General features: G+C 39.8%; 1 protein-coding gene across 1 annotated transcript in view; it reads right to left on the reverse strand.

Annotated features, from left to right (window-relative positions):
• mdfi (MyoD family inhibitor) overlaps positions 1 to 16,327 on the reverse strand; it is a 51,561-nt gene that overhangs the window by 19,829 nt on the left and 15,405 nt on the right. The window contains exon 3 of the mRNA XM_034691536.1: positions 7,188 to 7,325. Within this exon, the coding sequence (XP_034547427.1) occupies positions 7,188 to 7,325 (138 nt within the window). The remainder of the gene's footprint in view (positions 1 to 7,187; positions 7,326 to 16,327) is intronic.

Below are 16,327 nucleotides of genomic sequence, written 5' to 3' on the forward strand. Positions count from 1 at the left end.
ACAGGACAGGTAGAGGCACAAACACAGCGGCAGACAGCAGACGTTCTCACACACCTACTCAGCTCAAAACACCCTACATTCACCCACTTATCCACTTCCTGACTGAACTGCTGGTTATTCAGTTAGTTCAAACTAGCTATTACCAAGGGGCAGGTTTGTGTGTTTGTGCATGTCACCCACGACTGGCCTCGGATTCCAGGAAATACGCTCACAGTTTTCTAACACATGCTCAAATGTCAGCTCACTCCTCAATATATCCTCTTTATCCCTCACTTTTTATAACTATTCCCCCTTTTCTTTCAGTGACAGAAAGGATAAACCTAGACCACTTCAGGGCATTTATATTTTTCTCAGTGCTCTTTGCATCAAGAAAACTTTGCCAGCGTTTTGAAAGTCATGTTATTGTGAAGCTCTGTCACCCAAGTGAATTGACAAAGTAGAAATAGGTTGACAATAAGGTTTAGAGTCTACTTATTTCAAACTGGAGTGTAAGCAGGAACAGTATATGTGTTGAGGTAATGACTTAGCATACTTGCGCAACTTTTGGCTGCGACACAGACAGTTGGAGTGACTTTCTGGCTGTGACATATCGCTGGACTTGTAATATGGGGGAGGAAAATGGGCGGTGGCAGATGGTGATATGACTGGAAGGATTACTTTCAGGTGTTGTGAAACACATAGACAGCAAACTGAGGTGGAGTGTAATGACTGTACAGCTGGAGGTTATGGAAAGTGGTTTAGACTTGAAGAGCAGAGTGTAAATAAATACAAATAAAAAAACGTATTTTGAAACACACTGATGTCTCCAGCTCCTGTTTCCCTACTTCAGTACTACTACCAACTATAGTAGATTTTCATGTTCAGAAGTAATAGACTGATGGAAAAAAAGATTTACCTCCAAGACATAGACTGTGATACTACAGATTGTGGTCATCAGATATGGGTTAGATACAGTGGTGGACAAACCCATAGGAAAATAAATTTAGAGAGGTGATCTCAAAAGTGTTTCATTTCTGTCTCTTAGACAACAATGAGATCTGTTTGAAAGCAAAATGAGACTACAGCTTATGTCTCCTGTTTCTTATTCTTGCCTTCAGAAAAAAAGTTGCAAAAAGTCTCAGCTTAGTCTCCCTTTCAGTTCAAAAGGAGATCTGGTCTAAATCTGAAATGATTCTCAGGTATTTCTCAAGTGTTGTGACTCCTTTTGAGCTCAGGTGGAGAAATCAGGGAGCTCTCTCAATTGTCTCAATCTAACCTCATCCATTTGTTTTTGTCAGACTCAGTTTTTGTGTCTCAAGTTGAGCTCAGATGGAGCAAAGAAAGAGCCTGTGCTCATCTTTTCATGAACATTTATAGTGCCCTGCAAAATTAAGATTTCAATGTAATTGTCCACAAACTTACAATTCTCATTAAAACATTTGAACCACTTGTAAGATCAGCTATTTAGATGTGAAATGATCTCTTCTTTGACTTCACAATATGGTCCTTCCTTTACAAGTCTGTTTGGAACAAAACAACTTCACAAAGATTTAGTGGATTTGAGAGAAATTGCAAAAGATAGAGATTTCATACCAGGTATGACAGACCATTTATTTAGAATATGGGCCGCAAAAAGGCTGACCAGATTTATCCAGATTATTACAATTAAAGGGGTGGATTATTTTGGGCACTGGTGGCCTAGCGGTCTAAGCGCCCCATATACAGAGGGTACAGTCCACGTCACAGGGGCCGCCGGTTCGATTCCTGGCCGGTCGACCATTTCCTGCATGTCTTCCCCCGCTCACTACTCCCCACATTTCCTGTCTCTCTTCAGCTGTTCTATCAAATAAAGGCAAAACACCCAAAAATATATTTTAAAAAAGAGAAGAAAATGATCCATTAATGAGATCTCTCATTTAAATCTCAAATAAGACTCATGTTATGGTCTCAACTATTTCTCCTAGTGAATTTTAGGAGAAACTAATGAGAACAATTTGAAACTTGAATGAGGCTGAAGTGAGAATCTCAATTTTGTCTCCAGAGACTTAGAAGAGAAAGCTCTAAGCAGTAAAATTTTCCTCTGGGAAGTACACAGCTTCATTACTTAAGTCAAAGTATAAATACTCCATGTTAAATATTACTCCAACACAAGTGAAAGTTGCTCTGTCAGATTATTACTTGAGTTAAAGTACTGAAGTACTTCCTTTTAAAAATACTTCAGTATTCAAAGTACTTCTTAGAACATCTCAAAACGTATTTTCACGATACATAAATGCAGTCAAGAATACATAGAAGTATTCTGTAGTATGTTTATAGTAATAATTCATTTTATTTATAGGCACCTTTCTGGACACCCAAGGTCACCTTACAACATAGCATAATAAAAGCAACACTCAACAGTAAAAAATACACACATTAGAATGAAGGGACAATACTAGAAGGATGAAAGGGGGTAGAGGAAGTAATTCCATTCCCAGGGGGGTGGATTAGAGTGTGTAAGCTTGGTGGAAAAGTTGAGTTTTTAGGCAGGATTTGAAGGAGGTGGGAGAAGTGGAATTCTGTAAGTACAGGGGGAGAGAGTTCCAGAGGCGGGGGGGGGCGAGTGACTGAAGGCTCTCGACCCCATGGTGGTCAAGCGAGCAGGTGGGAGGGTGAGTTGGATGGAAGAGGAGGACCTGAGACTACAGGTGGGAATTTTAGTGTGGAGGAGGTCAATGAGGAGCTAAGTTGTTGATGGCCTTATAGGTGAGGAACAGAATCTTGAAGATGATGCGGAATTGAATGGGAAGCCAGTGGAGTTGCTGCAGGACAGGTGTGATGTTATCTAGAAACCATTACTTGAAATTTCTAAAAACTGTACCATGGAATAAAACACTAAGTTACTCCAAGCACAGACAGCTTAGTTTGAAATGTTGGAATGAAACACTGTTGGACAGTGAATGTTTGTATGTTCGGGCAGAGTGGGAAACAGGGAGAACATTTCAAATGATACGTATCATTCTTCATTTCAAAAACCTCCAATGACCAATGACCTTAATCTCAGCCCCTGCACGTCATCGGTTTTGTCATCAATTTCACTTCCTAGGAACATAAACTTAAGTCCTCACTTGATCGGCACTTTTCAACAATAAAACACGCACAGAGAACGGGTGAAAAGAGGGGACAGCAGGCAGGACAAGTGACGATGACAACGTTGTTATTTATAGATTGAGGGGCTCAGTGTTAACTTGGTCTCTACCTGCAGCAGGTGTGCTTTATGAACCAGCTCTCCTCACCTCCATGCATCTGTCTCATCTTCATTGATGATTTTTACCCCCGGTGTGCGTTAGTGACAAAGACACACCCGGGGGACGTCTGTTTAATATTTGATGTTTGACGTTGTTACCGCCATCACCGTAAAAAGCTCTTCATCTACAGCTTGATTTAATCCAGTTTGGTGAAACATCAGACACATTTAGTAAGTTTTGATCAACTCCTAGTCATCAAAGATGCAGATTCGTTTCAGAGTGCCGTGAACTGCCTGTCAAGTGTCTCTGTCACTGCGAGGTGCATTCAGGGACCGTTGTAAATGTGCAATACAGCCCTTTCATGGCATTTTTCTGTGAATCAAGAGAATCAAAACACAGTCACAGTGGCCACATCAAGAATGTTTTCTAAAAACAACTGTAATTTAGCGTATTTACTTGCCCCTGAGATGTTATTGGGGGAAAAAACAAAAAACAAAAAATCGCAACTTTCACCGCAATTTTTTCAAAAAGCTGTCGCAAATTCAGGCTTTTTGGGGCCGCAACAATCACAAAAAAGTCCCGCTAAATCCTGGAGGGACTGATTATAGCCATCATTACCACCACTATATGAACTGCCTGATCTGAGTGAAATGTGCTCTGTGTTTGCTCCACTTTCAACCGTGGAGACGCACAATACACAGGTATGACTAAACCACTGAGACAAACAGAACTACACAAACACAGTTTACTGTCTTGGGGATCAGATTTCAGAAAAGAGAAGGAAATTCATGAGCTGACTTCAAAGCAAAAGAAGTGAGGAACTAGAGCACTGATAGAAATGTAGTGGAGTAAAAGTAATTAGTTCCCCCCAAAAAAAATACTCAAGTAAAGTACAGATACTCAAAAAATGTACTTAAGTACTGTACTCAAGTAGATTGAATTTGTTACTGTCCACCACTGGTTAGATATCATGGCTGAGAGGAGTGTCATCAGTAATATTAACATAGTTTTAGATTGCAGTAAAGTAAAAAAAAAACTAACTATAAATAAAACTATAAAAAATTCCATCAAGAATTACACTCAGAGTTAAGCTGTTAACAATAACGCTAATAGCATAAGTGTCTGTAATTTACAAAGTCAAAGGATGCAAGGAAACCCCTTCATCACTTACTTTAACTCTGCCTGTCCCATTAAAGTTACTAACCATAGACCTTTCTGGAGTCCCTGAGCTCCATTGTCTCGTAGATTCCTCTGAGCTGCCGTAGACGTCCTCCTGCTGTGGACGATCTGGACTCCAGCTGATACAGACGTGCTGGACTCCAGCTGCAACAGCTTCTACGACTCGTCTCATCACTATCACCTCTCTCTCTTACTCCCCTTTATCTGTCTTTCCAGACCCAACTCAGTCGAGGCATGATGGCTGTCTAACATGAGTCTGGTTCTGCTGGAGGTTTCTGCCTGTTAAAAGGAAGTTTTTCCTCACCACTGTAACTAGCTAAATACTGCGATGTGCAATGCTCATAATGGATTAAGGTGGGGTCAGACTGAGTCTTACCCTGTCTTGGTGTTGGGTCTCTGTTCATAATTCGACATAGTGTGGTCTAGACCTCCTCTGTTTGTAAAAGAGTCTTGAGATAACGTTTGTTGTGATTTGGCGCTATACAAATAAAGATTGATTGATTGATTGAAGGAAACTGAATATTACCTGTTAGTTATTTTATAGTTTAACATTGCCTCTTAAACCCCTTTGAGTATCTTAAGGCTGATTCAGATTTCAGAAGACTTGAGTCTGACTCAAAGCTTCTAACTTAGTAATGTTGTGGCAACACTGAATTCACTTGGTGCCCTTAACTCAACAATTGTCCCTCTGTTTAACTGCCTCACCTAAACCCACACTGAATAAGTCCTCCTACCACAAGACTACCAAAACTTAGTTATCTATGGAAAATGTCTGCGGTGCATCCTGGTACTTTTAATGACCAGCACAGAGGAGAGACTCACTTCCCATGACAAACCCATCAGACTGTTTGGTGTACCTTTACTACTTCTTTCAACAACTAAGAACCATCAAATAAATGTATAACTATTCTTTTGATATAGATTAATATGATGATTCCAATAAAGAGATATATGAGTTTGTTTATGTGTGTGATTATGTTTGTTTCTCTGGAACAGCAATAGTGTCCCTGGGTCAATTTGACCCGGTGCATATTAAATTATCCAAAAGTGTCAGAACCCAAAAAAAATATCCTTCAACCAAAATCAGATTTTTTTAAATCTAATTTTGAACTCCATTACTGACCATTTAAATCAAGATGTAGCCCATTGGTGTTCTTTAATTCTCAGATCATGGTTCAATGAGGATAACTCACTCATTTTTCATTAAAATTAATTAAAAAACTTTTTTTAAATGTACATTGGAAAGCCCTAAATATAAATATTTGTGTTCATTTTATTCTACATTTTGAATTTATTAAATAAATAATAAATTAACACACCTCTTCTGTCACATGCTGCCCAGATTTGTATGCTGCATTTAGCTGGTTTGGAAGGCATATATTGCCTAAAATAGACTTTTAAAAGGGTCAATTTGACCTGCAACATAACAGGAGGGTTAAAGCACAGAAAAAACAGATTCTCAGTGAGAGAATATACTGAGTTACCAGCTCCCTGATGAAACCAGAGCCTTTTTTATTGAGCTTTGTTTTGCTTGAACCGGTAACAAGATGTAAAATGAACCTTGAGGTCATTGTATTTGGACAGCCCCAACAGTTTGATGGGAGCACTCTCGGCCCTCCCGCAGCAAATGTTCACTCCTCTGTAAAGAGCCTTGGAGTTCATTTTGACAGTGCCTTCAAATTTGGGAAACAAATCTCTTCTGTGGTTCAGTCCAGCTTCTTCCAGCTGAGACTCATAGCGAAGGTGAAGGAATATCTCCCTCCTAAGGATCTAGAGAGAGTTGTACATGCCTTTATTACGGCTAGGCTTGATTATTGTAATTCTTTGTATGTGGGCTTAGACATGGCGTCTATTCAGCGCCTGCAGCTTGTACAGAATGCGGCAGCTCGCCTCCTGACTGGTAGTAAAAAGAGGGAGCACATCACACCTGTGCTGCGTGCTCTCCACTGGCTCCCAGTCCGTCACAGGATTGATTTTAAAGTTGCACTTTTAACGTACAAGGCACCTAAATGGATTGGCACCATCCTACTTGGCTGATCTTCTCCATGTTCACAACCCAACCCGAGCACTGAGGTCAACAAACCAGCTGCTCCTGTATGTGCCTAAAAGTCCCATGGCTTGCCACTCCAATTAAGATCGGCCCCCCACTGTTGAATGTTTTAAATCTTTGTTGAAGACCCATCTCTTCTCTTTGGCCTTCTCCTCGTGAAGAGGACATTAATATCCTGTTATGTTGTTGTTTATTGTTGTCTTCATGTAATTTTTACTTTTTACCTTGTAAAGCACTTTGGCCAACACTGGGTGTTTTTAAATGTGCTATATAAATAAAGTTGACTTGACTTGACTTGAATGATTAATTTAGACCGGGGAATGGAAGTAAATACCACAGTGCCAGTCATAATTTCCTAGAGTGGTCATGGTGACACCCCAACAATCCCAGTTTCAACGACAGATAGACAGACAGATGGACGGACAGAGAACACACAGCAGAGAGGCAGAGAAAGCAGAAAAGAGGAGGAAAGGTGTTTAAGTTGGGCGCAAAGATGCTTGTGTTCAGAAATTAGAATCTTAACCCACTTAGCTTACAGTGTAGATACTCAGTCTGTGTGTGTGTGTACGATCACCTGACCTATTTCTTCAGGGTGTGCAAATGTATTTGTTAAAGGTCAGGACAATGTGACTCATCAAGTGATCAGTAATGGAAATATAACTCTCACCCGTCTCTCCCAGTGTTTGTCTCTTTGAGAGATGATGTGTGTGCGTGTGTGTGTGTGTAAGTGCGTGGGGTGCATATTTACTCACATGTGATACTCTTGCTTGGTGTAGTGAGCTCCGAGTGTGAGAGAACACCGTTACACTTGTCTCCATGATCTCCTCGCAACCTTTCCTGGGTGCCATTCAACCTCAATATGAGGGGCTCAGTATAAATATGGGCCACGTCTGAAACAGAAGGACACAGATACACACAAAATTAAGAAACATTAATAAAGATTTCTGTAATTCCACAGGGATTAATGTTTCCAGTTTTTCCTACCACGAACAAGCTGCTTTCCATCGGGACATTACGAACTACCAAGCTGTTTTCCCACTTGTAGTAAACTTGTCTACTCCCATGTCATTTCCCATCCACTAGCACTTAATTAATTTTAACAGAGAAGTTCTGCTGACTTCAACAAAGCAGAAGATTTTGTCTGTATGTGTTGCTGTGCGCTCTGTCCTGATCTTGCATCTGGAAGCAGTTAAATCCAACCCCTTGGGACTGTTTAGGGGTCTATGTGCGTGCTTGTGAAACCTGAAATCTGTGTTGGTCTATGTGTGTGTAGGGATGTCTGTGTCTAAGAGTAGGTGTGTGTGTGTGTGTGTGTGTGTGTGTGTGAAATGGACACATAAGAGGATGTACACATGATAGAGTACATATATGTCTGGGTGTTTCATGTGTTCAGCGGCACCATGCAGTGCCCTAATGAAGCTGTTATTATAAACACACACACACACACACACACACACACACACACACACACACATACATACACATACACATACACATACAAACACACTACACAGAGGCCTTCAAAGCAGTGCAGGCTTGGGCCTCCGAGAGGTGCAGACTCATTCCTGGGCAAATGGGAGCCAGCTGGGTTTGATAAACACACGCACACACACGCACACACACACACAAGAACACACACAACCAAACCACGTCCTGTGTGTGGACTCAACACTTCCCGGCTATGTTTATTTACTCTATCTTCTCTGGCTCACTTCTCTATCTGTCCTCTCTTTCCTGTCCCCTGCCCCTCACACTCTGGGTCTCCAGTTCACATTCCCACTTCGCTTTAACAAATAAATATCTTCACATATTTGGCATAAATATATAGAATTACTGCCGCTTTTTCACGCAGCATATTCAGTGTGATCACCATGCAAAAGCATCTCAGCTGTAGAGAGTTGAATGAGAAAGTAAGCAGAGTACTTTCAGTGATGTGAAAATAAGATCGCAGGATTTTAGACACTCAGACAATAAATACAAAAGTGTTTTTTAAGTTTTCTATCCAATAGAAAAATATTTGATCCCCCAAAACAACCATTATGATGATTAAATGTTAGTGGTTTACTAACTGATGACAACTACAGACTGTGTTCACTTACTGTTATAGGACCAACAACCAGTAAATCCTACCCAACAAATTCCAACATCAATGAAGCCTTGACACGTTTTCTGGTAAGTTCCATTACACAGTATGTGTTGCTGTTTGTGGGCTGTGTTAACCATGTGTTGGTAATGCTGTATTGACAAATGCTCAAAACTCCTGAAAATTTCCAGAAACTTCCACGGTGGGCTGCATGTATGAAAGCAAATCTTAAAAAGTTTTCATCCCGACCTGACTCAGACTTTTTTTTCTGCCAGCTTCCTGATTAATTTCTCCAAGGAGGCGAGGTGAGCTGATATTAAAAACTCAAACTTCACTGCAAGTTGGCAGAGTGATGATTGAGATATCATGTGTGAAACTAGTGCGATCTTCATGGACATAATGAAGCTGCTTCATACTGCTTTCTGCTTGCCTGCATGTTCTTTTCCACTCTGTTGTTGATGCTGTGGATACTGTTTACATGGAGCATTGACATAAAGATATTAAGAAAAACAGTCATCATCGTGATGGACTCTGCTTAGCCCACCAACATGTGTATCCTCTGGATATGACACTGTGACTATGGTGGTGTCATTTTCATGCTATATCCTGCCTACTGAGCTCAATCCCCCCCACCACACACCTCCCTTTCAATGGGGGAAACATCCAACAATGTAGTGGGATATATAGTGCATATATATCATCCCAAACTGACTCTCTTGACTGCTGCTGGCATTATAATGCATAATATACTGTATTATATAGTTATCTTTGCCATATTATATTATGTTATATTACATTGTTATTGTAACTACAACTCACGGTCATATTACATACCCATATTTATTTTTATTTATTGCTTAAAGGTGACATATCACGCTTTTTTCATCAAAATATATATTGGTCTAAGAGGTCCCCAAAACATGTCTTTAAAGTTTATGCTCAAAAAAACACTTTGAAATCAGATTTTGGCATGCCTGAAAAACCCTCTTCTTCAGTCCTCCTCAGAACACTCTGTTTTCTCTCTGACCACGCCCCCTCAGGAAGTGGATGTGCGTCGGCTGTCCAGCACGTTGATCTAATGTTTACATGTTGGCTGAATATACACGGCTGCTGTTACTTCAACCCTCTGAGTCTGATCCAGAATCTGATCCTGACGGAGAGGCGCCTGCAGCAGGACCTTTCTGAACCATTGGTCACAGATTTAGTGTTTCTTGTTGTTTTATTTATCAGTATGTCGACGTGTGTCTTGGTACACAGCTACGAACATGTAGCTATGTGGCTATGCTAACTAGCGCTAGCACTTATCTATGATACATAAAAATCATCCACTAGATCTTCAAATCTGCAGACGTGGGGAGTAAAACCGACCTCTGCCAGAAAGGCAGCGGGACCTTTTCTGAAGGATTGGTCACAGATTTAGTGTTTCTTGTTGTTTTATTTGTCAGTATGTAGACGTGTGTCTTGGTACACAGCTACAGCTACAGCTACGAACATGTAGCTATGTGGCTATGCTAACTAGCACTAGCACTTATCCATGATAAATAAAAATCATCCACTAGATCTTCAAATCTGCAGACGTGGGGAGTAAAACCGACCTTTGTGTTTATTAAGACAGCCTACAACTAGCATGCCTCCCTCCTAAGCTCCTTGTTAGCACACATTTGTGCAGGTAATGAAAAACGGAGAAGTTGAGTTGTATTTTATACAGTCTATGAGCTGAACAAGCTCCGAGCTCTGACTCCGTTACAGACCGGATATTGTTGTTACGTAACAAAAACACGGAAGTCTGAAACGGCTCGTTTTACCCACATTTACAGAAAGCTATTTAATCTAAATTCCATTGTAACATTGTATATATCTAAATTGTATTCTAGCTTTATTTATCTATTTTTATTTTTACTTATTTGATTTTATTTTACTTATTGAAACTTCTTCTTGATTGTACTTATGTCAGGGTTGCTGTAACAACTGAATTTCCCCCCTGGGGGATCAATAAAGTAATATCTTATCTAGGGGTGACCCCAAATAGTCGAATATTGGACGATTCGTTCTAACGAGCCTTAGTCGACTGCCAATCTCATAGTCGAATATTTGCATATGAAATGTGGATCATTCCATTCAAACCATGGGGGTGCTCAATGTCTAATTTTATATTATTTTTCTGTTTCCTGTAAAAATAGTGTCTCATTTAGCCTATTTTTATAGATAATATAGACTTATTTAATGTAATTCTGAGAACAGCTCTTGAAGTGTTAAATCGCCTTAAAGTGGTAATTAAATCTCCCCTGGTAATTAAAGGTGGACTCTCCCATTTAGCGGGAGCTGTGGACGTACCTCAGCGGGCCTTTAAATCTGTCTACGTTCATGGCAGCTCAAAATGTCAGAAAATAAAACTTCAGTTGATCCTAAAAAATAGTGATGAAGATGAGGAGCAGCTTTATGAAGAGGGCTGTGAGATCAAGGATTACCGGACCACACAAAAACTGTACGGGGCCAAAAGAACGAGCAGGAATACCCAAAGCTGTCTGAAGCCTCAAAAACAATCCACAGCATCCCATCCACCTCCACGCCATCAGAGAGGATGTTCTCAAAGACAGGATTTACAGTCAACAAAGTAAGGAGTGCACTTCTGCCCGTAAACACGATGGTTTTCCACACGTACAATTTGAAAAGACTCAAGCGGACAAAGAGGGGATGAAAGACTGTTTTAAAAGGTTCTGCTAAGGTATTTAAAAACCCTCTAGCTGGTTCAGGTTTGATTATGAACATTACACAAATGTTTAGCCTTAAGTTGGACAAACTGCTCTCCGCTGTGTGAACACTCTTTAAATATCTCCTGATTCCTTATTCTATAGTGGAGCGTTGTTCCATGTTTAACGAATGGTGGCCTTATTTGAGTTTTCTCTCCTTCATCACCTCGTTGTTTTTGCAATATAGATTAAAAAAATCTAAGTTTTATGCTCATAATATTCTGTTGTCCCTTTTACTTTAAGCTATGAGTCTCTTAATTGTAAAGGGTTATGTGTAATATTGTCATGCGGTCACCATCATACAGACTTTGGGTCAATAAGGAAAAACAACAAACATTCCACTATTCGTCGACTATGGGCAAAATCTGATGAATCAGATTCGACTAAGCAAATCCTTAGTCGGGCTCACCCCTAATCTTATCTTATCTTATCTTATATATGAAAAGTGCTTAACACAAGGGGGGACAGGGACATACTGCAGCTCAAACACCACTAATCCTGCAACTTGACTTGAACTGAGTGTTGCCGTGCATCATATAAACGGCACTCTTGCCACTATGTTGAAGTCTCCTTGCTACCTGTTATTCTGCCTTATCTACTTCCATCAGTGTATTTCCATTCATTGCGCAACCAGAGCAGTAAAAGTCAGTTGCTTCTGTGGTTTGTGTGATTCAGAAGCAACAGCTTGATCATCATTCCAGACTAAATCTGTATGAGGTAATGATACTTAGACGTATGAGTGAGTGATGCATTTCTTTTAAAGTCTGAGTGTTGTTTTTCTCTGCATCAGTTCTCATGGAACGCTTATTGTTCAATTAAAAAGTTGTGTTGTTGCTCCTTGTATAAAAAATGTCAATGCAAAATCTGTAATGGTGAACTCAGAGCTATTTTTGTAGCTATGCAGAATGTCCCTGAAAATATAGCTGGGAGGAACACTCTCTCTCTTAGAAACTTTGTTGTTATTTTCAATGAAAACAAGCTAAATATCAAAGTTAGTGATCTGAAAGGCTTGGTTATGTAAGGTGGTCTAACCTTGAAGAAGGGGATCAGTGTTTTAAGCAATGGGGGGGGGGGATTAGTGTTTGTCCATACTTTCATTAGATTGCATGTGTGTTGTGTGTGTGTCTGTGTGAGCTTTATATGTGAGGAGGAGTTTCAGTGCATGTGAAGCTGAAGGGGACGTAAACAGGACCTGAAGGGATGGGAAGTGCTTCCTGCTTTTCCGTTTTATCAGACATTGGTACACGAACATCACACGCATACCTGTACACAAACACCACACACTTCAAACACACACACTCATGTGCCAATGTTAGAATCCTGCCCTTTCTTTACAAACACTCGACTTGTCTCCTGCATGTGGTAATCATTTCCATGGCCCATGTTGTATCCATTAGTCTCAATCAGCCGGTTTCAGATATAAAAGACACGAGCCAGATCTCTATGTACGTATTATAGGCCATGTGTCTGACTGGTAGGCAGTGTATTTCTCTGTCTCCATCCTTTGATAAACATATAATCATACACAGGTTTTTTAATAATCTGTATATCTTATCCTCAATATCAATACAGATAACTAGTCATCAATAAGGTAATCAAAATCACTGTGTACCCAGTGGTGGACAAAGTACACAGCTTCATTACTTAAAGGTGACATATCATGCAAAATCGAATTTTTCATGGTTCTCTACCTGAAATATGTGTCCCTGTCCACAAACCCCCCGAGACTGAAAAAAATCCATTCTGCCCCTGTTCTGATTTCTCCACCTTTCTGTAAATGTGTGCTGAAACGAGCCGTTTCAGACTTCCGTGTTTTCGACATACTGATAAATGAAACAACAGGAAACACTAAATCTGTGACCAATCCTTCAGAAAGGATCCTTATTTTTAAATGCTTTCATTTGAACTATCCCGATTGTTTGAAATATTATTTAATACCTCTCACCTCAAGTTATTCATTAAGAAGTTCTGATCACTTTCTTTTGACAGTACCATTTGCAGCCAAGGAAGTTGGTAAAAAAGCTTTTATGTTTCAGGCTCCTTTCGACTGGAATAACTTACCTTTAAATATTCGTTCTATATCTTCTTTTCCCTTATTTAAAAAATATTTGTTTTCCCATTTCAAAACAAACTGTCTATGTTTTCAGTAAAGCTCTCACTGTTCCTCTATTTCCTTTCCTTATTTTTTATTCTCTTATATTTTTTCTTCATTTATTTTTTATGACGATTATTGTTACAATTTTTTCTTTGTTTGTTTCGCCAGTGCTCCTTTAGTTTAGTTTATTGAATTGAATTCTATTCTTCCCTTGTCGATTGTACCTTGTTTAAGGTTGTACCAACCCCTGCTTGTTTTGTTTGTTGTTGTTGTTGTTGTTGTTGTTGTTGTTTCTGTCGTCCAGTTGGTCTATTGTCTGACTGTTCGTGTTTTTTTGTGTGTTTTATTTTTTATTTTTTGTGTGTGCGTTTTTGGTTGTTTGTTTTGTTTGTTTCTTCTCTTCTGAAGGATTCATGTTTTGTTGTATATTTTGTATTGCACTGTTTTCTATTTGTTATTGTCTGTCTGGGACCCCCTCTAAAACGAGATGGCACATCTCAAGGGGGTTTATCCCAATAAATACATTTCTTCTAAAACATGACTTGAAATCTCTAAAAACTATAGCTATCGAATAAAAACAGCAACTAAGAAGATAAGATAAGATACGGTGAGATATTACTTTATTGATCCCCTGGGGGGGAATTCAGTTGTTACAGCAACCCAGACATAAGTACAATCAAGAAGAAAGCAAGTAAGTTACTCCAAGCACAGACAACTTAGTTTGAAATGTTCATCTAGAATGAACCAAATGTTATGTAGCTCAACACGCTCTCTCAGGTCGGACAGTGAATGTTTGTATGTTTGGGCAGAGAGGGAAACAGGGAGAACATTTCAAATGATACGTATCATTCTTCATTTCAAAAACCTCTAACACAGGCTGAAGATATGGACATGGGTGCTCAGTTGGAGAATTATAGCCATCATTACCACCTCTAAATGAACTGCCTGATCTGAGTGAAATCTGCTCTGTGTTTGCTCCATGTTGAACCGTGGAGACGCACGATATACAGGTATGACTAAACCACTGAGATAAACAGAACTACACAAACACAGTTTACAGTCTTAGGGATCAGATTTCAGAAAAGAGAAGGAAATTCATGAGCTGACTTCAAGCAAAATAATACTCAAGTAAAGTACAATACTCAAGTAAATATACTTTCTTACTGTCCACCTCTGTGTGTACTATAAATGTATTGAGGATGGATCTTAAGAAATAAGATTTCATCATGTGTTGGTAATAGTTGTTTTTTTTCCACTGAGACAGCAGGCAGGTTTGAAACAATACTGATTACTGACACTATAATTTAAAAAGAAAAATGCTTATGATGCCATTTATTGTTCAAACTTGTTTTCTTCACATATCCCTCTGGTCTTTTTCTTTGGAAGCTGCTTTGTACCAGCAAGCTATGTCATTACCAAAGCCACACAAAAACTCAGAGAAAGACAACTTTGAGAAAGGAGAAGGGCAGTCTTTATCTAAAAAAAGTATATCATGACAAATCATAAATACAGATGTTACACAGAGAAGGAAGGAAACACTGTTTTGTCCTTCTGAGTGTGACAAAAATAGAATAGTGGTATATTAAGAGAACTAGGGTCCTGGTTAAAAAGAAAATGTATGTTAGAGATGTGCAATACAGGTGTTTGTAATTTATTTATTATGGGATAGCCTCTTGAGATGCAGCATCTCGTTTTCAAGGGGGTCCCAACAATAACACAAAACAGTAAATCACAACAAACACAAATACACAAACACAGAAAGCTCTCCCTGCACCCTTACTCCTCCTGGACCCACCCAGCACCCCGCCATTAAACAAAACCTTGACAATAGACAGCATCAAAAAAGAGAAAGGCATCAAAACAGCACATTAACACACGTCAGAAACAGGAACAGCTTGTTTTTAAATGATAAAAGAAATTTGATTTAAAGCAGTGGATGGAGGTGATGGATTTAAGAGAAGGGGGTAGATTATTCCAATCGGATGGGGCTTTGAATTTAAATGACCTGTGACCAATTCTTTTGTGCAATACAGGTATGTGAATATCTGTAATACACCTGTTAGCTGAGACCTTCCTTGAATGACTGCATTAGTTTGTTTTCTACTCTCTTTAAGACTCAAACAGCCAAGGGAACTGCAAGGGTTAAACTGTGTAGGCCCTGTGACTTTGTCAAAGCTCTCCCTCTGTAAACGTTCAAAACCACGATTGTTGGAGCTAAACACATCCCCACCAAACCCCCAGTGCCATCCAAACAGGCCTTCAACCAATTGTGTGTTGGCATCAGCATCAAACCACCAAAAACCGCGCGACCTCAGAGCCATTTCTGAGATCTGACAAGGATGAGCCGCTAATTCAAATCAGACCCGAGCAATCAAGAGCCGCTGAGGAGATCTGGCTGTGTGTTTACACGTGTGGATGAGTATGTGTATTTGTTTGTGCATGCTTGACTGTGTGCGTGTGTTAATCCATGTGTGTTTGTGATTTTGTGTGTGTGCACGTGTCAGTGGCCCTGAAGGGGGCCATGCAGAGGAATTTTCGTTTCCTTGTAAACAAACATTAAAACTATTAAAGTGAAAACATATGGATCACATAGGGTAGTGTTTGGCATATTCACAACACAAAGACACACACATACAAACGCACATTCAGGCTATTTGAGCTAGCAAATGAAGTGATATATATCCTGGATCACCTGAAGGGGAGCACAGCCTGCTTTTCCTCTGGGTATGATCTCTGAGGGAGAGTGTCGCTTCACAGAGAACAGAGCGCTGAGCTGAGTTTACCTGCTGCCTTTTAAAAAAAACGTTCCTACAGCTTCACTAACACTTCTTTAGAAGAACAGACTTCTAATGTGTGTACAGAAGGAGGTCTCCCAGGTGTGTGCATCCCTTTGGCAAAGACATACAGTACATATGCACCTCACCAGTCACAGTCAGGAGAAAACATCCAAAATACAGCAGATGA

The sequence above is a fragment of the Notolabrus celidotus genome, chromosome 1 (assembly GCF_009762535.1).
Source record: "Notolabrus celidotus isolate fNotCel1 chromosome 1, fNotCel1.pri, whole genome shotgun sequence".
Lineage (NCBI taxonomy): Eukaryota > Metazoa > Chordata > Actinopteri > Labriformes > Labridae > Notolabrus > Notolabrus celidotus.